General features: G+C 44.2%; 1 protein-coding gene across 13 annotated transcripts in view; it reads right to left on the reverse strand.

Moving 5' to 3' along the window:
* pknox2 (pbx/knotted 1 homeobox 2) overlaps positions 1–19,399 on the reverse strand; it is a 432,107-nt gene that overhangs the window by 90,127 nt on the left and 322,581 nt on the right. For all 13 annotated transcript variants that reach the window (XM_041174176.1, XM_041174172.1, XM_041174169.1 and 10 more), the window contains one exon: positions 13,713–13,901. In XM_041174176.1, coding sequence (XP_041030110.1) covers positions 13,713–13,901 — 189 coding nt within the window. The remainder of the gene's footprint in view (positions 1–13,712; positions 13,902–19,399) is intronic.

The raw sequence follows: 19,399 nt of genomic DNA on the forward strand, positions 1-19,399 counted from the left end.
CAAGAGTCTCCTATTTACAAATGAGTGAGGGGCAATGCTGTGCACGTCTGTGCTTGTCCCAAGCTCTGGTACATCATGTATGCCGCATTCTTCGTGAAGACCTGATGTCATGTGGGTCTGGAGGATATCCCCTGCCAGCAGCTTTGAAGGTGACTGCAGTGCTGTTTCTTGGCCTCTAGTTCTTTCCAAAGGTCAACAGGGGGCCTGTGCGGCACCTCTGTCCACAACACATCGATGCATAAAGGAGGTCACAGATGCCCTTTACAGGAAGGGTCATCGATATGTCAGGTTTGCTCTGGACAAAGATTGCCAGGCTGCGAGCTTCGCCACCAGCTAATGACGCAAACACTGCTGCGACTGAGATGTGGACATGCCTAGGGATTTCCTCCTCCCACACCTGTCTTTTCTTCTGCTACTGCCACTGAGGAGACACAAATGCCACTAGAATATCAATACTGATGAGCTGCCCTCACTCAATGGTGTTCCTTAAGGTAGAAGGATTAGAAACGCTTACATCATACACTTCCAACAAAGATGTGAACACATCTTCCTGACATTACACAAGGGTGCAGACACTAGTTCAACTGAGGCTGACATCCCAGGAATGTGAATCTCACAGCGGGACACTAACACTAAGTGGGAGCAAGGCTAAAGCTCAAAATAACAGGATTCCAAAGTACAAAATCACAATGCCTTCAGCTGCCAAAAACATTCACATAACCATGACATAACCATCAAACGTGTTCACAAAAGTACAATTTCTTCACATGTATAGCACACCCGTGACCCAAAAGTGACATCAATTTTTCATACATTTCCTAACTTTAGCACTATGCCTGGGTGCAGCCCCGACATCCACAACAGAGGTGAGGCAGCCTGCTGACTGTTATGTCCTGATGTCTGTGATGACCTTAGCGAACATCCACTGGTGGCCCGAGAGCTGGTGGGCCCCAGCCTGATAAGGGTAAGTTGCTCAGAGGCAGATGCGCCCTTGGGTGGCCCGAGAAGCTGGAGTGGATGGAGCCAGAGACAGAGGGGGCTGTGAGTGGGTGAATACCTTTGGAGTGCCCTGAGAGGAGGCCCTTGAGGTGTCCGGCTGATGCTCATCCTCCCTGTTGGTGCCTGAGGACCCCACCCTGACTCCTGCAGGAGATGGTGCACCTGGAGGGAGGTCAAGGTGTCTCATCCCCATGTCACCTACATCTTGATTGCATTCGCCCGGGTGTGAGACCATGGAGTACAGGGCCGATTGCAAATCCAGCAAGACCTGCTGGACCAAGTTCTCCATGCTGGTCGCAAGCCTTCCCATGGTGACCTCGAAGCACTCGCATGTTGGAGCCAGAACATGGACAGAATCCTCCATCGTTCGCTCTAGTCTACTGAGTGACTGTCAAATCTCTGCCTGACCTTCCACCACCTGTCACTGCATCTCCAGCATTGAATTGGCAGCCACTTCCAGAGGCTCATCATCTGACTCAGACTGAGGGGGTGGCTGGTATCCAGCAGCCCTCAGGGTCCTGGCCTGTCCCTGTCTCTGAGTGCTGTGAGGATGTGTAGTGAGGTGTTTTCCAGAAAGTGACTGAGTCTAATCTACAGCTGTGCTCCATCATGTCTCTGAGCTGGTGGATAGTGTGTGAGTGCCATGACGGCTCTTCTGGAGCTTCCCCTTTGGGCTCGCACTGGAGCTCGACTGGCTTGGGCGCCTCGATCTGCTGGTGTCCAGAAAATAGAGTTTCAGTTAATGAGCATGAGCTAGTTAAGAGTCCATGTGATTCACTATGATTGTCAGGATTTGATGAGATGGTGGAGCTGAGAGAGGCCGATCTCCCCTTTCCCACAGGAGCGATCCTTGTCCTCCAAGTCAACACGACTGAAGCATCCTCAAACACATGGAGGACAATGGTGTAGGTCATTCCTTCCTTGGTCTGTGATCCCTCGTGCCTGTTGTGTGCCAGCTTGGCCTATATGAAGGAGAAAAAGGCATGTGATGAGAAGGGATGGAGCCGAGGCTGGGTTTGATGCATGCTCCGTGTGTGTGTGGTGAGTCCTCCCAGAGGGGTCAGAGGGTGGAGTGTGAGCAACATGACAGATTGAATGGTTGTGATGTGAAAGTCTCGGTAAGAGAACGACTGTTGATGTGTCCCCCACTAATGGTTGCGTGCGATCCCTGATGAGAGTAGCTGTTTGAGTGCATGATGCCATGAAGAGAGTTTGATATTGTCAAAGTTGAAGGATGACTTACCCTGCTGGAGCGGATGAGATCATTCATCTCTTCCTGCACTGGATTGTATTTTGGGCGTGGTTGCTAGTCGCGCTGACCTGCTCTGCGACCCATGCTGGAGAGGTGTGGCTGCTGCACTTCCTACTGCCATCCCTAGGTAGAACATTTGCCTGTGCGCCTGCACTCCTCTGATCAAGGCCTGGAGAGACTGGTGGGTGAAGCAGGGGGCTGCCTTCTTCTCAAGGTTCTTGGCATCCTTTTTCTGGCTGAAAGACATCTCTGGTGGGCTGGAGAGAGTAAGGTTGTGTGTTGGACTGGCCTTTAAATATGGCACCTGGACTTCTGAACACGCCAGCTGACGACAGGCAGATGAATCGGCTCCCAACCTGCCAGGTGATTCAGACTGATATGACCCTCCAAGCGCGGAATCAAGCGCGAGTTCCAGCCGGTGGAGTGGGTTCTGCTGAAACCGTCCGCCACTGCACTTAGTCTCATTAATGGAAAATTCCACCCGGAGGGTGGGTGAAGACTACTGGATGGAGCCTTACTGGCTTGTTGGGGGATGCCAACCTCTCCTTCAATAGAGGAATGGTCCAAGTCCTCACCAGCCAGCTCTGCTATCTGCTCTTCAAAGGGGGTGAGTGCCCTGAGCTCCGGCATCACCCCTCCTGTTTTCTATCTCTCCCTCTTGTGGGTGATTTTGTCCCACATAAAGACAGATGGACAGTCTGTGAACAAGACAGATGCCAAAGCAGATGATGAACTTGCCTGCCTGCTGTGTGTGCTGAGTGGAGCCATGTAAGGGCTGAAGAGGCGACTTGTACAGGGTGTGACAAGAGATGAAAATGTAAAGTGTGTGTGAGAGAATCAGTGGTAATGTCACTTGTGCTGGTAGTGTGTGAGATCCCTGTAGACTGTAACCTTGTGAATGTCTGATGGCCTTTTGAGAGTGTGAGTTGAGAACGAGGAAAAGGTTGACTAGCAGAGTGGGTGAGATCATTCACCTTCATCCTGCACTGGAGAGCAGTCCTCTTCTGAGGTCCACAGGCGCTGACCATACTGGTGACCTCCTCCTAAGACTTGGTGGCAAGGTTGCTGGACCTTCGGCTCCCATCACGGGGGTAAAGGACCTCCTGCCGGTTCTTGACTGCCTGGAGGACTGACACCAGGCACTTGTTGCGGAACTTTGGGGCAGAAAGTTCTTCTTGGGCCATTCTGGTGTTTGCCATGACAAGTTCTGGACTGCAGGGAGTGAATATGTGTGCAGGTTCTATTTAAATATGAGACGGATCCCAGCCCACCCCGCCATGAGATACGACATGATACTCATTTATGCATACATAATAATGTGTAAGGCGGACAATCTGGCACGGAAATATCTGCTACTGGCCAGCAGACTAGCGCCGACTTCATCACCCACCACTGCACTTACACTCCAGAGCGGAAAATTACGCCCATGACCTCCCACCTCAATCTAACCCTCCCCAGTGATCACCCAAAATGTCCATCATCATTCATCACTGCCTTCTGCACCAAATGGAAAGTGACCAGATCAGACTACTTGACTGTCAAACGAACAGCCTTTCTTCCGCGTCTCCAATATTTTTATGACAAATAAAATTAAAGTGTTCAAAGAAAGCTTCTTGGTGTTGCTCACAACAGTGTCCCGGGCAATCCTGAAGGGTTAACAGCCTTACTTGTCACCTGCAAGATGGTTATTGCATTTATTTACAAGACTGAATGCGCCTCAAACTAATTCATTTTATGTGAAACACTGTTATGATTCCGATAGACTTGATAAAGCTGAAGATTGCACAATGTTCAGCACCATTCGCAACTCGTCAAATACTGAAGCAGTCCATGTCAAATGCAGCAAGACCTGTACAATATCCAGGCTTGGGCTGACAAGTGGCAACATTCATGCCACACAAGTGCCAAAAAGAGAGAATCTAACCATCGCCCCTTGACGTTCAATGGCATTATCATCACTGACTCCCCCACTATCAACATCTTAGGGGTTACCATTAACTAGAAACTGAACTGGACTAGCCATATAAACACTGTGGATACAAGAGTAGGTAAGAGGTTAGGAATACTGTAATGAGTAACTCACCTCCTGATTCCCCAAAGCCTGTCCACCATCTTCAAGACACAAGTCAGGAATGCGATGGGATACTCCCCACTTGTCTGGATGAGTGCAGATCCCACAACACTCAAGAAGCTTGACACCATCCAGGACAAAGCAGCCCGCTTGATTGGCAAAACATCAACAGACATTCACACCCTCCACCACCGACGCACAAGTAGCAGCAGCGTGTACCATCTACAAGATGCACTGCAGGAACTCACCAAGGATCCTTTGACAACATCTTGCAAACCCATGACCATTACCATCTAGAAAGCCAAGGGCTGCAGTTAGATGGGAACACCAACACCTGGAAGTTCCCCTCCAAGTTAGTCACCATCCTGACTTGGAAATATATCGCTGTTCCTTCACTGTTGCTGGGTCAAAGTCCTGGAATTCTCTTCCTAACAGCACTGTGGGTGTACCTGCACCACATGGGCTACAGCGGTTCAAGAAGGCAGCTCACATCACCTTCTCACGGGCAACTAGGGATGGGCAACAAATGCTGCTCCAGCTCATGAAGCCCACATCCCGTGAACGAATAAAGAAATATAAATGCAAGCTTGACCATCTGACCCAACTAGTATAGCAGACCTATAGGGCATTCATTTTTCTGGCTAGTTTTGAGGACAGCTAATAGGGTCCTTTCTCCTGTCAGCCATGACAGTGTGGTGAGCATTAACATGCCTGTAATAGAGAATTTAGTACTGACCTTGCTGCAGCTCAGTGAAAATAGCTCAACACCCCTTACTATACAGGATAATAATGAGCTGTACTTGTGCCCATGATATAAAAAGCAAAAATTGAACAGTATTCTTCTTGCAGTACCTCTGTGTCACAGCATTTCTTTCAAAATGTGCTGGTCTCATTACTTCACAGAAAATATCCAAACTGTCAGTGTTTCATCTTTTATAGATCTGTAAATTCTGCACTGCTATTGTTGCACATCAATATATTCAACAGTTTCATGACAGAGACACACACATGCACAGACGCACAATCAATGATTGTTAGCTCCCCTAGCATCTCATAAGTTTCCAGAGTTCACAATGGAGACGAGGTAGTCAGTTTAAACTTTCTTGGGAAGAAATAGGTACAAACTATCTGATGCAGTTAATAATATGCTAAATATAACAGGTTTTACTTCTGATAAAGCTCCTTCTATTGTGCCCCAACAAGGTATCCTAATCCTAACCCCACAGGAACACCCCATTCTCATACCAATCATTTACATCATGCCAAGCTCGAGTGAAGCTGCCAAGATAACGACAGAAAGTGTCAAACTTAAGATTAATTGTCGTCTTATGGCTAGTAGAGACTACCCATTTCAAGTAGGACACTAATTAATCAGAAATGGAAACCTTCAGGATCTCAGTCTGGACTATTTTTAGGTACAGGTCAAAAAGGTGAAAAAAAACTGCATCCTAATCTAATGCATCATCCAACACCCTTTCTCTGCCCTGCCACTCTACCCACTACTTGATATTCATTTCGGAAAAACAGTCTATCATCCTGCTGGCAAGAGTACCATTCGTTGTTAGGCATTTGGCATAAGTTAGTATTAATTCAGAGAAACAACATGAAGGCAAATGTTAATTACTGTAACAAAGACGCTCATTGCAAAAATGTACATGGAAGCAGCATTTCAAGATATGAAAGCCTATCACACTGACTCTAACCATCTTTCTCAACAGTTTAAGATCTAATTGTAGTCCTTTAAAACGCACTGAGTGCTGACAGCATAACTGAAGAAATTGTCCTGGAGGGGTTTCCAGACCAGACAGGGTAGAAGAACCAAAACTGGATGTCAGCCTCAGCACAATAGTAGCATTCTTATCTTTGAATGAAAAGGTTGAGGGTTCAAGCCCAATTTCAGAAACTTGAGCAGAGTATCTAGGCTGACACTTCAGTGCAGTACTGAGACAGTACTGCCCTGTTGGAGGTGCTACCCTTCAAATGTGCAACATTAAACTAAGACAACCTATGCCCATTCAAATAGATTCAAAGGGTCCTATGCCATGTGTGTGTCTTGGACAATATTTATCCTGCAACCAAAAACTCCAAAAACAAAACATCTGGTCATTTCTCTCATTGTTATTTATGGGGCCTTGCTGTGCACAAATTGGCTGTCATGCATTCCTTTTTACAACATACTACAACAGTGACTACACCTCAAATGTCCAGCTGAGAGGGTAGACGGTGCCTCGGTTGAATGTCTCCTCAAAGATAGAATCTCTGACAGTGAAGCACTGGATAGTCAGCTGTGAATCAATCTAAAACTGAGGAAAGATTGTCTTCTAGTCTCCTCTTCACCAATTAACTGTAAGAAGTTTAGTCCCCTTAATACCCCAGCTGATGCAAGCACCATCTGTCTAGCTCAGTTGCATATTAGGCAGTATATGCAGCAACTGAGTGAATCAATTCTTCTTAAAAGAGAGAACTCAGGACCAAAAACACAGTTGGAGCCGTGTGGCTTGACCCCAAGTGTTCTACTGTGTTTAACTTCTCCAGCAGCTTCAAGGCTACAGTACTGACACACCGAGTGGCCAGCATTTAATTAAAACGTTCATCACACAATCGCTGGCAGGAATTATTTCATTACATCCGTGGGAAAAAGTCCCTCAGTGTTAATGTTTTTAATATTCCTTGCTGCTTTAAGCTAATTTTCAGGGATATTGAGAATCACCAACAGATGTGGGCACAGTGCCTGAGAGGGTGCAGGGGTTGGCGAGAGATGCTGTAAACTTGTACACACTTTGTTAACGGTGCAAAAATATTAAAAATATATTTTAAAAAATAAGAACGATCCAGTAGTGGAGAGAGAAATGGAGATAATGGTTCAGGTGTCATCAAATCCATGATATATTAGAAATGCAACAGTTTTAAACAGGTGCAGAAACAGGAAAAGCATCTGGGGGTGATGTGGTGAAGAACAAAGGTACACATTTGTGAGAGGATGAAATAAATCAGGCAGATTCTAATCCTCAATATTGCAACTTAACATTCATTAACAAACTTAACGGTAATTATTTAAACCCGATGATATTCAGATCCTGTTGTCATAGCGCAGGAACATATGAACTTAAGAAACAGGAGCAGAAGTGAACCATTAGGCCCTTCGAGCATGCTCCACCATTCAATACAATCATGGCTGATCTTTTACCTTGACTCCATCTTTCTGCACTATCCTCATATCCATCAGTATCCAAAAATCTGTTGATCTCTGGCTTGAGTATAATCAATAGGCTGAGTAGCCACAGCCCTAGAAGCTGGCGAGTTCCAAAAATTCACAGTTTTGAGTGAAGAAATTTCTCCTCACCTCAGTCCTAAATGGCCGCCCCTTTATTTTGAGACTGTGGTTCAATGTTCCCTTTAAGCTGTGTGCACACCAGGCCGCTGTTTCGTATATCAAAATAAACAACAAAGAAAATTTAGGGACATCATTGTTGTGACCCCTAGTCCTAGGCTCTCCAGCCAGGGAAAACATCCTTCTAGCATCTACCCTTTCAACGAGATCATCTCTAATCCTTCTAAATTCAACAGGATATATGGTCGAGCCTTCTCAACCTCCCCTCTGATGAACCTTCATTACATTCCCTCTGAAGCAAGTACGTCTTCCCTTAGGTAAGGAAATCAAAACTGTACACAGCACTCCAGATCAGGTCTCACCAAGGCCCTATATAAGTGCAGTAAGATTCCTTTAGTCTTACATTTCAGTTCATTGGTAATAAGGGCTTACATACCATTTGCTTTCATAATTGCTTTCTGTGCCTGCATGTTAACTTTTTTTTATTTGTGTTCAAAAGTACCCAAGTGTCTCTGCATACTAACATTTCTCATTCTCTCACCAGTTAAAAATATTCTGCTTTTCTATTTCTACTATCACAGTGGATCACATTTCTCCACATTATATTCCATCTGCTACATTCTTGTGCACTTATTTAATCTATCTATATAACTCTTTGCTTTCTCCTCACAGCCTACTTTCCCAACTAATTTTGTCATCAGCAACAGTGGATAGAATTACGTTAGGCTCCCTCATCTAAGCTATTGACATAGATTGTAAATAGTCGAGGTTCAAGCACTAATCCTTGCAGTAATCCAATAGTGACAGTCTGCAAATCCAAAAATGACTCGTTTGTTCCTGCTCTATTTTATATCTGTTAACCAATCCTCAACTCATACTAGCATATTACTCCCAACCCACGAGCCATAATTTTGTGGCATCTTACTGAATGCTTTCTGGAAATCAAAGTACACTAAATCCAATGGTTTCCCCCTTATCTACCCGGCTAGTTGCAACCTCAGAAAACAAAAAAAATAAAGATAAACCTCTTCTCATAAATCCATGTTGACACTGTCCAATCATGTTATGATTTTCTCAGTGTTCTGGCACCACAGTCCCAATAATAGATTCTGGTGTTTTCCTGATGACTGATGCCAGGCTACCCACCCTGCAGCTCTTCATTTTCTCTTTTTCTCCTTTCTCAAATAATGGCGGTTCGTTTGCTACTTTCTAACCAATGGGGACCATTCTAGACTGTAGGGTATTCTGGAAGATCAAAACCAATGCTTCCACTACCTGTGTCACCAACTCTTTTAAAACCCTAGGGTGCAAATCATCAAGGTCAGGAGATTTGATGGCTTTTGGTCCCATTCATTTCTCCAATGCCATTTCTTTTCTAATACTAATATCCATAAGTTCCTCATTTTCACTTGATCCTTGGGCTCCTCACTATTTCTGATTTTTTTTTTGGTCTCAGAGCCATAGAAAAGTTCCGGCATAAAAAGAGGTCATTCAGCCCATTATGTCTGTGCTGGTCAAAAAAAAAGGAAAAAAATAAACTATCCACTTATTTTTAATCCCACTTTCCAGCACCTGATCCATAGCCTTGCAGGTTACAGCACTTCAGCTGCAAGTTCAGGTACTTTTTAAACGAGTTGAATGTTTCAGCCTGAACCATCAATTCAGACAGTGAATTCCAGATGTGCACCCTCTGGGTGAAAAAGCTTTTCCTCATGTTCTCTCTAACTTTCCTACTAATCACTTTAAACATGCTCCCTGATAATTGGCCCCTCAGCTAGGGGAAACAGGTCTTTCCCGTCTACCCTATCGAGGCCCCTAATAATTTTGTACATCTCAATTAGGTCACCCCCTCAGCCTCCTCTGTTCTAAGGAAAACAACCCTAGCCTATCCAATCTTTCCTCCTAGCTGCAATTTTCTGGCCCTGGCAAAAGTCTTGTAAATATCCTCTGTACTCTCTGCAGATCAATTTTGTCCTTCCTGTAATGTGGTGACCAGAACTATATACAAAATTCCAGCTGTGGCCTAACCAACATTTATACAGTTCCAGCATTACAGTTCTAGCATTCCTTATACCTTCTTTACCACATTATCCACCTGTCCTGCCACCTTCAGGGGCCTGTAGACATGCACTCCAAGGTATTTCACTTCCTCAACCCCTCTCAATATCCTCCTATTTATTGAGTATTACCTTGCTTTGTTTGCCCTACCAAAATATATTACCTCACACTTTTCTGGGTTGAATCCCATTTGCCATATTTCCATCCACTCAACCAAACCATTGATATATTTCTGTGCACAACAGTTATGCTCTTCACTATCAACTACACGGCCTATTTTTGTGTCATCTGCAAACTTCCCAATCATGCCTCTGACATTAAGTCCAAATCATTAATATATACAACAAACAGCAAGGGCCCCAACGTTGAGCTCTGTGGAGCTCACTGGAAACCCATTGTTTCCTGTCACTGAGCCAATTTTGAATCCAAGTTCCCCTGTATCCGACGGGATCTCACTGCTCTGACCAGTCTGCATGTGGGACATTGACAAATGCCTTACTAAAATCAATGTAGACGATATTCACTGCACTACCCTCATCAATCTTCCTTGTTACTTTCTCAAAAAATTCTATTAAGTTAGTAAGACACTATTTTCCCTAAAAACATCTTGCTGACTCCTGATCAATCCATTCCATTCTAAGTGAAAGTTTAGAAAAGCTTTTCCAGTGTGCAAACAGTTACGATATATTTGTTTAAGGTCTCTATCATTTCCTCATTCCTGGTTATAATTTCTCCTCTCTGCCTCTAGGGATCCAGGTTTACTTTCACTAATGTCCTTTTTACATACTTGTTAAAGCTTTTACAATGTGTTATTATGTTTTTGCTATTTTACTCATATTCTATTTTCTCTCTTTTTCAATTACATGGTCATCCTTTGCTCATTTTTAAAAGCTCCCAAGCCTCATGTTTATTACTTTTTTTATGGAAATATTACATATCTGTTCTTTAAACTAATACTAGCTTCAACTTCTCGTTGGTCATGTTAGACTACTTTTCCCACAGAAATTTTATTCCTTAATATCCCTGTATATTTGTTGCAAATTCTGAATAGTGTGTTTAAATATTTGCCATTGCTTAGCTACCATAATACCTTTAAATCTAGACCTCTAGTCTACCTTAGCCAACTTACCCCCTCTTAATAATGTGGTTTGCTTTAATCAGATTTAAGACCCCAGTTTTGGGTTTAACTAATTCATTCTCAAGCACATCATAAAAAGTTATAATGATCACTCTTCCCCACAGGCTCCTTTATTACAAGGTTATGAATTAACCCTGTTTCATTGCACAGCGCTACATCTAAAATATCCGTCTTTTAGTTTGTTTCTCAGCATACTGACCTAGAATAGTATCTTGACTATATCCCATGAACTTATCTTCTACACTATTACCACATTAATTCCCTCACGATTGTTCTATTAATCTACATGCACCTTAAATTTCTACCTCATGATGTTTCTTAGTTCTAACCAAGCTAATTCTATTTCTTAATTTTCAGAGTTAAGATCTTTTCTCTGTACTATCTTTATCCTATCCTTCATTGTTAAGGTTAAACATTCCTCCTTTCCCATTTTGTGCCTCTCTTCCAAAAGTCAAGTATCCTGGAATATTTGGTTTGCAATCTTGGTCATTCTGCAGCCACATTTCCATAATAGTTATTAGATCAAACCCATTTATTCCTGTGTGTGCTATTAATTCATCTATTTTGTTGTGAATGCTTGGTGAATTTGGATATAGTACGTTTAGCTTTAACTTTTTTCTACTTTTCCATTTGTGACCCTAGTCAACAATGTCATATTTTTGTGCAGCTCTATCCATTCCTGACCCATTCTTCTTATTTTTACCCAAATTGCTCTCTGCTTTGCATTTTTCTTACTGTTGTTGAATTTAACTTTTCCTGAATCCTCCCACTGAAATTTCATTCATTTAAATCTTTATTACCACTCTTGTTACTCAAGTCACAATGAAACTTGGTCCCAGCCTAGTTTAATTGGAGCCTTTCCCAAAGGACCAGATCCATCTTTTCCCAGTATTTGTGCCAATGCCCCATGAACAGAGACTCTTGCCTCCCATCCCATTCTTTTAGTCATGTCTAATCTGGTTATCCATATCCCAATTTGTGCTTGGCTCAGATAAAAGTGCTCCTGCCCCAACTCCGCCACCACCAGCTCTTACCTGACTCCCTGAGACCATTCCTGCAGGTCTCCAGAGGTGATACCTCACAGCTTCAATTCCTGGTCCCGCTGCCAGCCAAGCATTGATTCCTGCTGGAATCCAGGGGCGGTCGGAGTCTAAATATTTAATTAAGGCTCAGGGATCAAAACCCCCCCATGTCTCAACATTTGTGTTTGTTGCATGCCCAACACCACAATGATCGCACTCCCTACTTAAATCAGGACAGATTATACTTAGCCCTTTCTTTAAAATTGAGAATGCCTCTACAATAAAATCCTGCACCTCTGCCCCTTGATATTTAATGGCATTACCATCACGGAATCCCCCACTACTGACATCGGGGCGGGGGGTGTTGTTATCACTGAAACTGAACTGGACTCGCCATATAAATGCTGTGGCTACAAGAACAGGTCAGAGGCTAGGAATCCTGCAGTGAGTAACTCACATCCTGACTCCCCAAAGCCTGCCCACCATCTACAGGCACACGTCAGGAGTGTCATGGATTAGTGCAGCTCCAACAACACTCAAGAAGCTTGATACTATCCAGGGAAAAGCAGCCCACTGGATTGGCACCCGATCCACAAACATTCACTCCCTCCACCACCGACGTTTAATGGCAGCAGTGTGTACCGCAAACAAAATGCACTGCAGGAACTCACCAAACCTCCTTAGGCAGCACCTTCCAAACCCACTACTACTATCATCTAGAAGGACAAGGGCAGCAGACATATGGGGCAGGATTTTCAGGTGGTCGGGCGGGCATGTTGGGTGGGCCCAGGAGTGGCCAGGAAATGGTCCACCTCCTGAGCTCAGCCCCCAACCATGATTTCACTCTGGTTGGCCAATTAACGATGTGAAAGATTCAGCGCTGCCAGGGTAGGGGTGGGAGAAGGGCAAGTGCTGGAGTCTGCGCAGGCATGGGGAATGAAAACTCTCTGAAGGTAGACAACTGCCTTAGCGAACTGAATAATTTTAAATGCAAAAATAAAGATTTCAAAATCCTGGAAATAATTTCCACACATAAGAAGCAGCAACCTAAAAGGTGATGACAAAACTTGTGACCCAACATTTTAATTTAAAAAAAATTATTATTGGAAACCTCATCCCACCTTTGGATGTGGTTTCCTCAAAAATCCAAAGGCCACCTGGCCGATTCGCCCGCCCGCCAGCCATAATGTTGGATGGGCAGCGAAAAATAGCGGTGAATTCATTGATTAATGGCCTTAATAGGTCCCTTAATTATCGGTGGGCACGCTGTCAACTCTTGCGTGCGCCTGCCAGCCAAAATATCACCGAGTGTGTGATGATGTTGGGATGCTCGCCCAATGTCATCGTGCAGTGTTTCACTCTTGACTATGTCGGGGATGTACCCGCACACCAAGTGGAAAATTCTGCCCATGGGAACATCATCACCTGCAATTTTCCCTCCAAGCCACACATCAACCTGACTTGGAAATATATCACAGTCCCTTCATTGCTGCTAGGTCACAATCCTGGAACTCCCACCATAATTGCATGGTGGGTTTACCTACACCACATGGATTGCAGCGATTCAAGAAGGCAGCTCACCACCCAGGCCAATTAGGGGTTGGCAATAAATGCTGGCCTAGCCAGCGACACCCACATCCCATGAATGAATTTTTTAAAATGCACAATGCAGGATCTGTTGAAAAATGGAAAGCTTTCATACACAGGAGGCTGGGACTCAAACAAACTGACAGGAGGACAGTACATGGTGGCAGGGGATGGGGGAGGTGTCAGTCTGCTGATCTTCTCTCAAAACCCATTTCACATGTAAAGCAGCTTTGGAATTTTTTCAGCCATCCTACCTGCGCTGGGAGGGTGTGTGACACTGCTGTTGGTGAATATGGGCCTCCCAGGTCGTTCCGCAGTAGGTTGTCGCTGTGCATCTTTGTCTTGAGGCACGTGATGTAGCGGTTACAGAAGTCTTTGCAAAGTTCATTGACCTTCTCTAACTCCAGCAGGTGGATTCGCAGAACCTGAATAGCTTTTACCATCTGCAAGGGAGAGAGAGAGAGAAAGGCCATCAATCTTATCAGCCAACAGCTCCAGCATGGTCAGTCTTTCTTAGTGCAAGGTAGGCTAGTTCACACATTGCACATTTCAACTGTCGACTCACAAGGTCCTTCACCATATTTGGAGTCCATATTGTGGAGAAAGCTCACATTATGTCACTGCTTCACTGGCCCATGGTGAATTCTAGGCAGGATGATGCCTTCGTGATTTGCTTGCCTTCAATGGCCAAGCTACAGAACTGTACGCACAGAACTCTATCTCGGGGGATCCAATTTATTTGTCACTCAAAATTCTGCAGAAAAAGGCATTTGCTCAATAACGACAACTTGCACTTATACAGTACCTTTAACATAGCCAAACATCTCTAATTGTGGAGTGATTAAAACTAGGGGTTTACAAGGGGCCAGAATCAGAGTTGTACTGAAATCCTGAAGGGTTGATAGGCTGAGAGATTTGAGGGGAGAAACCATGGAGGGACCTGTAAACAAAAGGTGTATTTTAAAATTAGGGGGTTGCTAGATCAAGGGGAGCCAATGTAGATCAGTAAGCAGAGCAGGGTGGATGAATGAGATTTGAAGCAATACAAGTTTATAGTATCCTACTCAGATTACAAGAACTCAAACATCTTGTATAATAGAGTCGTACAGACTAGAATGGTCCCACTTTCAATTACCAATTAGTTAATCACAGAAGGCACACCAAAATTAGATTCTATGAGAGGAAAATCAGCCAGTTTCTGCTTTTGGTTTTTGTCCAAAACTGGACACTGGAAGAGAATGCTCATTGGCGCATATGTGTGCACGCTTGCAATGTGTACATGAGTGCACCTGACTCCAAGTGCATATACCTGTGACTTGCCCCATCAATAAAATCTCCTCACAACTTTCACTAGCTATGCACTGCAGTAAGAACAACCTTTAGTGAGCTCCAAAACAAGGCAGTGAACTGTAATGTTGAAAAGACTTTTGCACTCTCTCTGGTTTTAATTTTTCCTCCAGTTCAAAACTGATCTATTTTTCATCCCTACCTTTTACTATCAAGAGGTTTTTAAAACTCAAGCTTACCAGCACCGGAATATTATTACCTGATCAGCCTCAACTTCTCTCTACTCTTCTCAACTTGTGTTGGGTTGCTTGATGTTCTCACAATCCGAGTTGTGCTGGCAAGTCCACATTAATAGAACCAGAAATTTACGGCACAGGAGGAGGCCAGTTGGCTCATCATACCTGCACCATCCAAAAAAAATAAGAACCACTCAGCCTAATCCCGCTTTCCAGCTCATGGTCTGTAGGCTTAAAAGGTTACAGCAATTCAAGTGCATATCCAAGCACTTTTTAAATGTGATCATGGTTTCTGCCTCTACCATCCTTTCAGGCAATGAATTCCAGATCTCTACCACCCACTGGGTGAAAAAAGATCCTCCTAATTCTCTCTAATCCTGCTACCAATTATGTTAAATTTATGTCCCCTGGCTAGTGACTTCTCTGCTTAGGAAAATCCACTCTGTTCAGGCCCGTCAATTTTATACACCTCAATTAAATTTCCCCTCAGCCTCCTCTGTTCCAAGGAAAACAACTTTAGCTTCTACAATCTTTCCTCCTAGCTAAAATTTTCCATTCCTGGGAACATTCTAATAAATCTCCTCTTACCCCTCTACCCTTCCAGTACTGCGGTGCCCAGAACTGTACACAGTGCTCTAGCTGAACTTAATTGCCCATCACTAGTTGCTGTGAAGTGTTGATGCTGGTGGACCTCCTTCCTGAACTGCTTCCAGCAAATGTTTCTATTACCGAGTCGTGTCCTCGACCATGACAGCAAGCATTGAGCTAACAATGTGGGTTGGGGATGACTGGGTAGGGTTGGCAGTTCCTTTCTCTGAAAGGCATCAGTGAAACAGTTAGGTTTACAAAACAATTGTGGGCTTTTACAGTCATTGTTCGCTGGTACCAGCCCATAATTGACAGTTATTGATTCACGATTTCCAAGCTGGTATCCAGGACTATGACCGTTACATTACTTTACACTGGTGTCCAGCACGCTGGGCCTTGACCCTTCATCAAGGTTTCTTAATACAAAAAGTAATGCATTTAAGACACTGGAGAAGTTTATCCATTAAAAAAGACTAGCATTTAAAAAGTGACTTTCATGACCTCAGGAAGTCCCAAAGAATTTTACAACTAAGGATGCAGTTTTTTGATAAGTACTCACTGTTGTAATGTAGGGAAACACAGCGGCCAGTTTACATGACAAGTTCCTAGATGTGGTAACATCAGAATAACCAGATTCTCTGTTTTAGTGGTGTTGGTGAGGAATAAGTACAGATAGTGTCTCAAAACCGACAACCTCAGGACCGAGTCTGTGCCGTTTTTCGGAAAAAAGTCCCAAGGGCTTTCATAGTACTTGTAGTGCAACTGGATAAAGATTAACAGCGATCAGGCAGCCACACTGAAGCTAGACGGTGCTTTGGTAAGGCCACAACTTAAAACTGTGTTCACTTCAAGCCACTGGTGCACTGGAGAGCACTTAAAATGGAAGTTGTGCAGAGAAGTGCAACTCCCCGAACTTTTCTGAGCTGGGTTGGGTGGGCTCAAGGGTCATTCCAACCACGCAAAGTGCGGGAAATGACAGGCATGTAAGTGGATAACTATTCAGCATACCACCGTGCCAATGCAGTAACTCCCTGAGCAAGCCAGTTAAGATTTTTCACTCATTTAATAACACTTAAAGTGCAGAGCACACATGAATTAATTACACCTCCAACAATGCAGCACTCCCTCAGTGTTGCAATGAAGTATTAGGCTGGATTTTGTGTTAAAGTCTCTGAAGTGGGAATTGACCTTCGGAGCAAGAGTGCCACCGAATGAGCCACAGCAGACATCTTTACACATGCTTAGCATGCAAAGGCAGTGGAGCTACAGGGCACTGATATAGATCCCACATAAGCAAGCTATTTTTTTTCCAAACTAAGTGTGCAGTAGTATTTTAATAAGTTAATTGTGCGGAGCGTCTCTGTCCAGGGATAATACTTGACTCAGGTTCCAGATATGAATACCTGTGCATTCCTAGTAATAAAACTCCAATAGTTGATCCCCGCCAACAAGCGAGACTGAGCAAGGAGCTTTGGATCAAATTCCCCCTATAGTAAAGCAGGGATTAAACATAGCTCCAAAGCTACAACCCAAGAGAGAAGAGCTTGTTGTTTAAGTCACTGTACAAGGGCATGGGGGAGGGAGTAGTTAATAAATATGCCAATTACTGCAGCTCATTTGTGCAGAGATTCTCATTTACGGCCCTGCTGCAGTATATCTATCCTGATAAAGACCTACAGTCGGATGTAAAAATTGAACGGGTCATAAAAAATACAGATGCAAAATTAATTGACTTCACAGCGCTTTCTGGCTGATTTGGTGGATAATGATGAATTCTGACCTTTTCTAATTACTCTGCGAACGTACAGGCCCATGGAAAGCTCAGCGATTATGAAATACGACAGGCTGTCCAAACCATCGCAAATGTTACCAGCTACCTATTCTCTTTATGGCACAGCAATCCGAGGCACTCTCCATTCTCTGCCGCTGCCGCTCTCCCCGCCACCCCTTCCACCACCCCCAGTCAGCAGCTTCAGCCTCAGTTTCATTGTACCCGTCTGTTTCGATCCTAACAGTACATGTAAAGTGAATACTGAATACTGCTACCAAGTTCAACCCTAAACCTAGCTCGATTTGCAGGTAAGGACATTTCCAACACTGTTTGTGGGCCAGGAGGAGGAGTGCTTCTGTTGGGACACCCTAGTTTATGTGCAGCGGTCTTCCTTCCGCCCTGAGATCCAATTTTCAGCACCCACTATGATTGCTGGCCTGACCATGATCAGATCTTCAGCAACGCCGCCATCCCCGTGATTGGTCAACTCCTCCCTGATCCAAACCACTGCCCCCAGCCACCGCACCACCACCACCACCACCACCACCACCGCGCCCCCCCCCCCCACCCCGGCCACATCGGAGTGTCAGTTGTTCCTGCAATCCAATCTTCAAGTCCCACAATGTGATACCAATGCAAGGTCTCCTCCCTTACGCAATTCACTTGCAAAGATTTAAATTAAAATAACCTGACCCATTTAGATGAAACATCAGCAGATTAGTGAGCGAGTGAATGAATGATCAATGCTACTCAATTCACACAATCGTTTTGCTCCTTTATTTTTAGTGTGTTGGCTGCATAACAGAGGAGCTGAACATAGCTAGCTCTGTTGTGTGATAGGCCAGTGACAAGGGTAGGTGGCTGGAGTGTGCCTGTTTCGCATCTCCTGTGTTTGAATATTCTCCTTTCAGCTGGTGGCTGCCAGAGAACAGTGCGAATCAGAGCTGATGAGCTCAGAGTACTGAGCACCTAGGGCTCAAAGCTGAGACTTGTAGGCCATGGATTTGAGCATACCAACGATCCCACCCGCTGTCTGGTCTCATGTTGCAGCCCTCTACCACAGGTCTTTCCCACCTGATAGCTGGCTCAGCCTCTCAATCTAGCACAGGAAAAAAAGCTCAAATGCAATCCTATTATTAAATTCAGCAGTACCTCCACATTCCCCATATTTCCGTGTTTCCCACTGGCTAAAGGTCGCTCTCGTGCTCCCCCCAATAATACAGGGGCCAAAGTGACTGAATACAGCAACTTCCCAGAACCTGAAAAATTCAAAACAACTCTATTAAGCAGCAAAAATGGATAGGTGACTCCGGTCTTCCAAATTCCAACATTGAAGTGAATGAGCCTAACTGAGTTGGGAAAGGCAATACTCGGAGGTAAGTACCATTGCTTGATTTGGGAGTAAATTTGTTACACTGTGAGCTGGATCCTTGTATTTGGAGTTAAATGGCAGATTGAAATAATTTTCTTTACAGTCTAGGGAATTGTCTTGACTGATTGGACTCCCTTACAATGTAACTCATTCATACAATGTAACCAAACTACTAGTTTGATATCCTCTGTCCTCTCTTTCCTCTCCCCCGCCCCACTCTCCCCTCCCTCACATACGCACGTAGCACTGAGAGTGCCCGAGGCAACGTTTTTTCCTGTTGCCATGCTTTCTTTTGAAAGCAGCTAACAGATAATTAAATGTTACATCAACCCTTCGGGCCTCATTAATATTCATAAAGCAGATTGTAATGGTGCTGAGGAGAAACATCAGCCAATGAATGCAGAACCACCTATTTAAGAAATCTCCAATTTAAAGAGAGCTTAAATTGTGCACTTGTGGTCACAACCTAAAAGTGTATTTCAATAAAAAAACTGCCAATCAACCTCTCTGTTTACCATTTGTGTAATAATCCACCGTTAACACCCCAGGATCATAGCTAATATCATTGCCAGAAGTGAGCAATCATTAGTGTCACTGTTGGTATGCTCAAATCCATGGCCCACAAGTCTCAGCTTTGAGCCCTAGGTGCTCAGTACTCTGAGCTCATCAGCTCTGATTTGCACTCTT

This window comes from Carcharodon carcharias, chromosome 25 (genome assembly GCF_017639515.1).
Source record: "Carcharodon carcharias isolate sCarCar2 chromosome 25, sCarCar2.pri, whole genome shotgun sequence".
NCBI lineage: Eukaryota > Metazoa > Chordata > Chondrichthyes > Lamniformes > Lamnidae > Carcharodon > Carcharodon carcharias.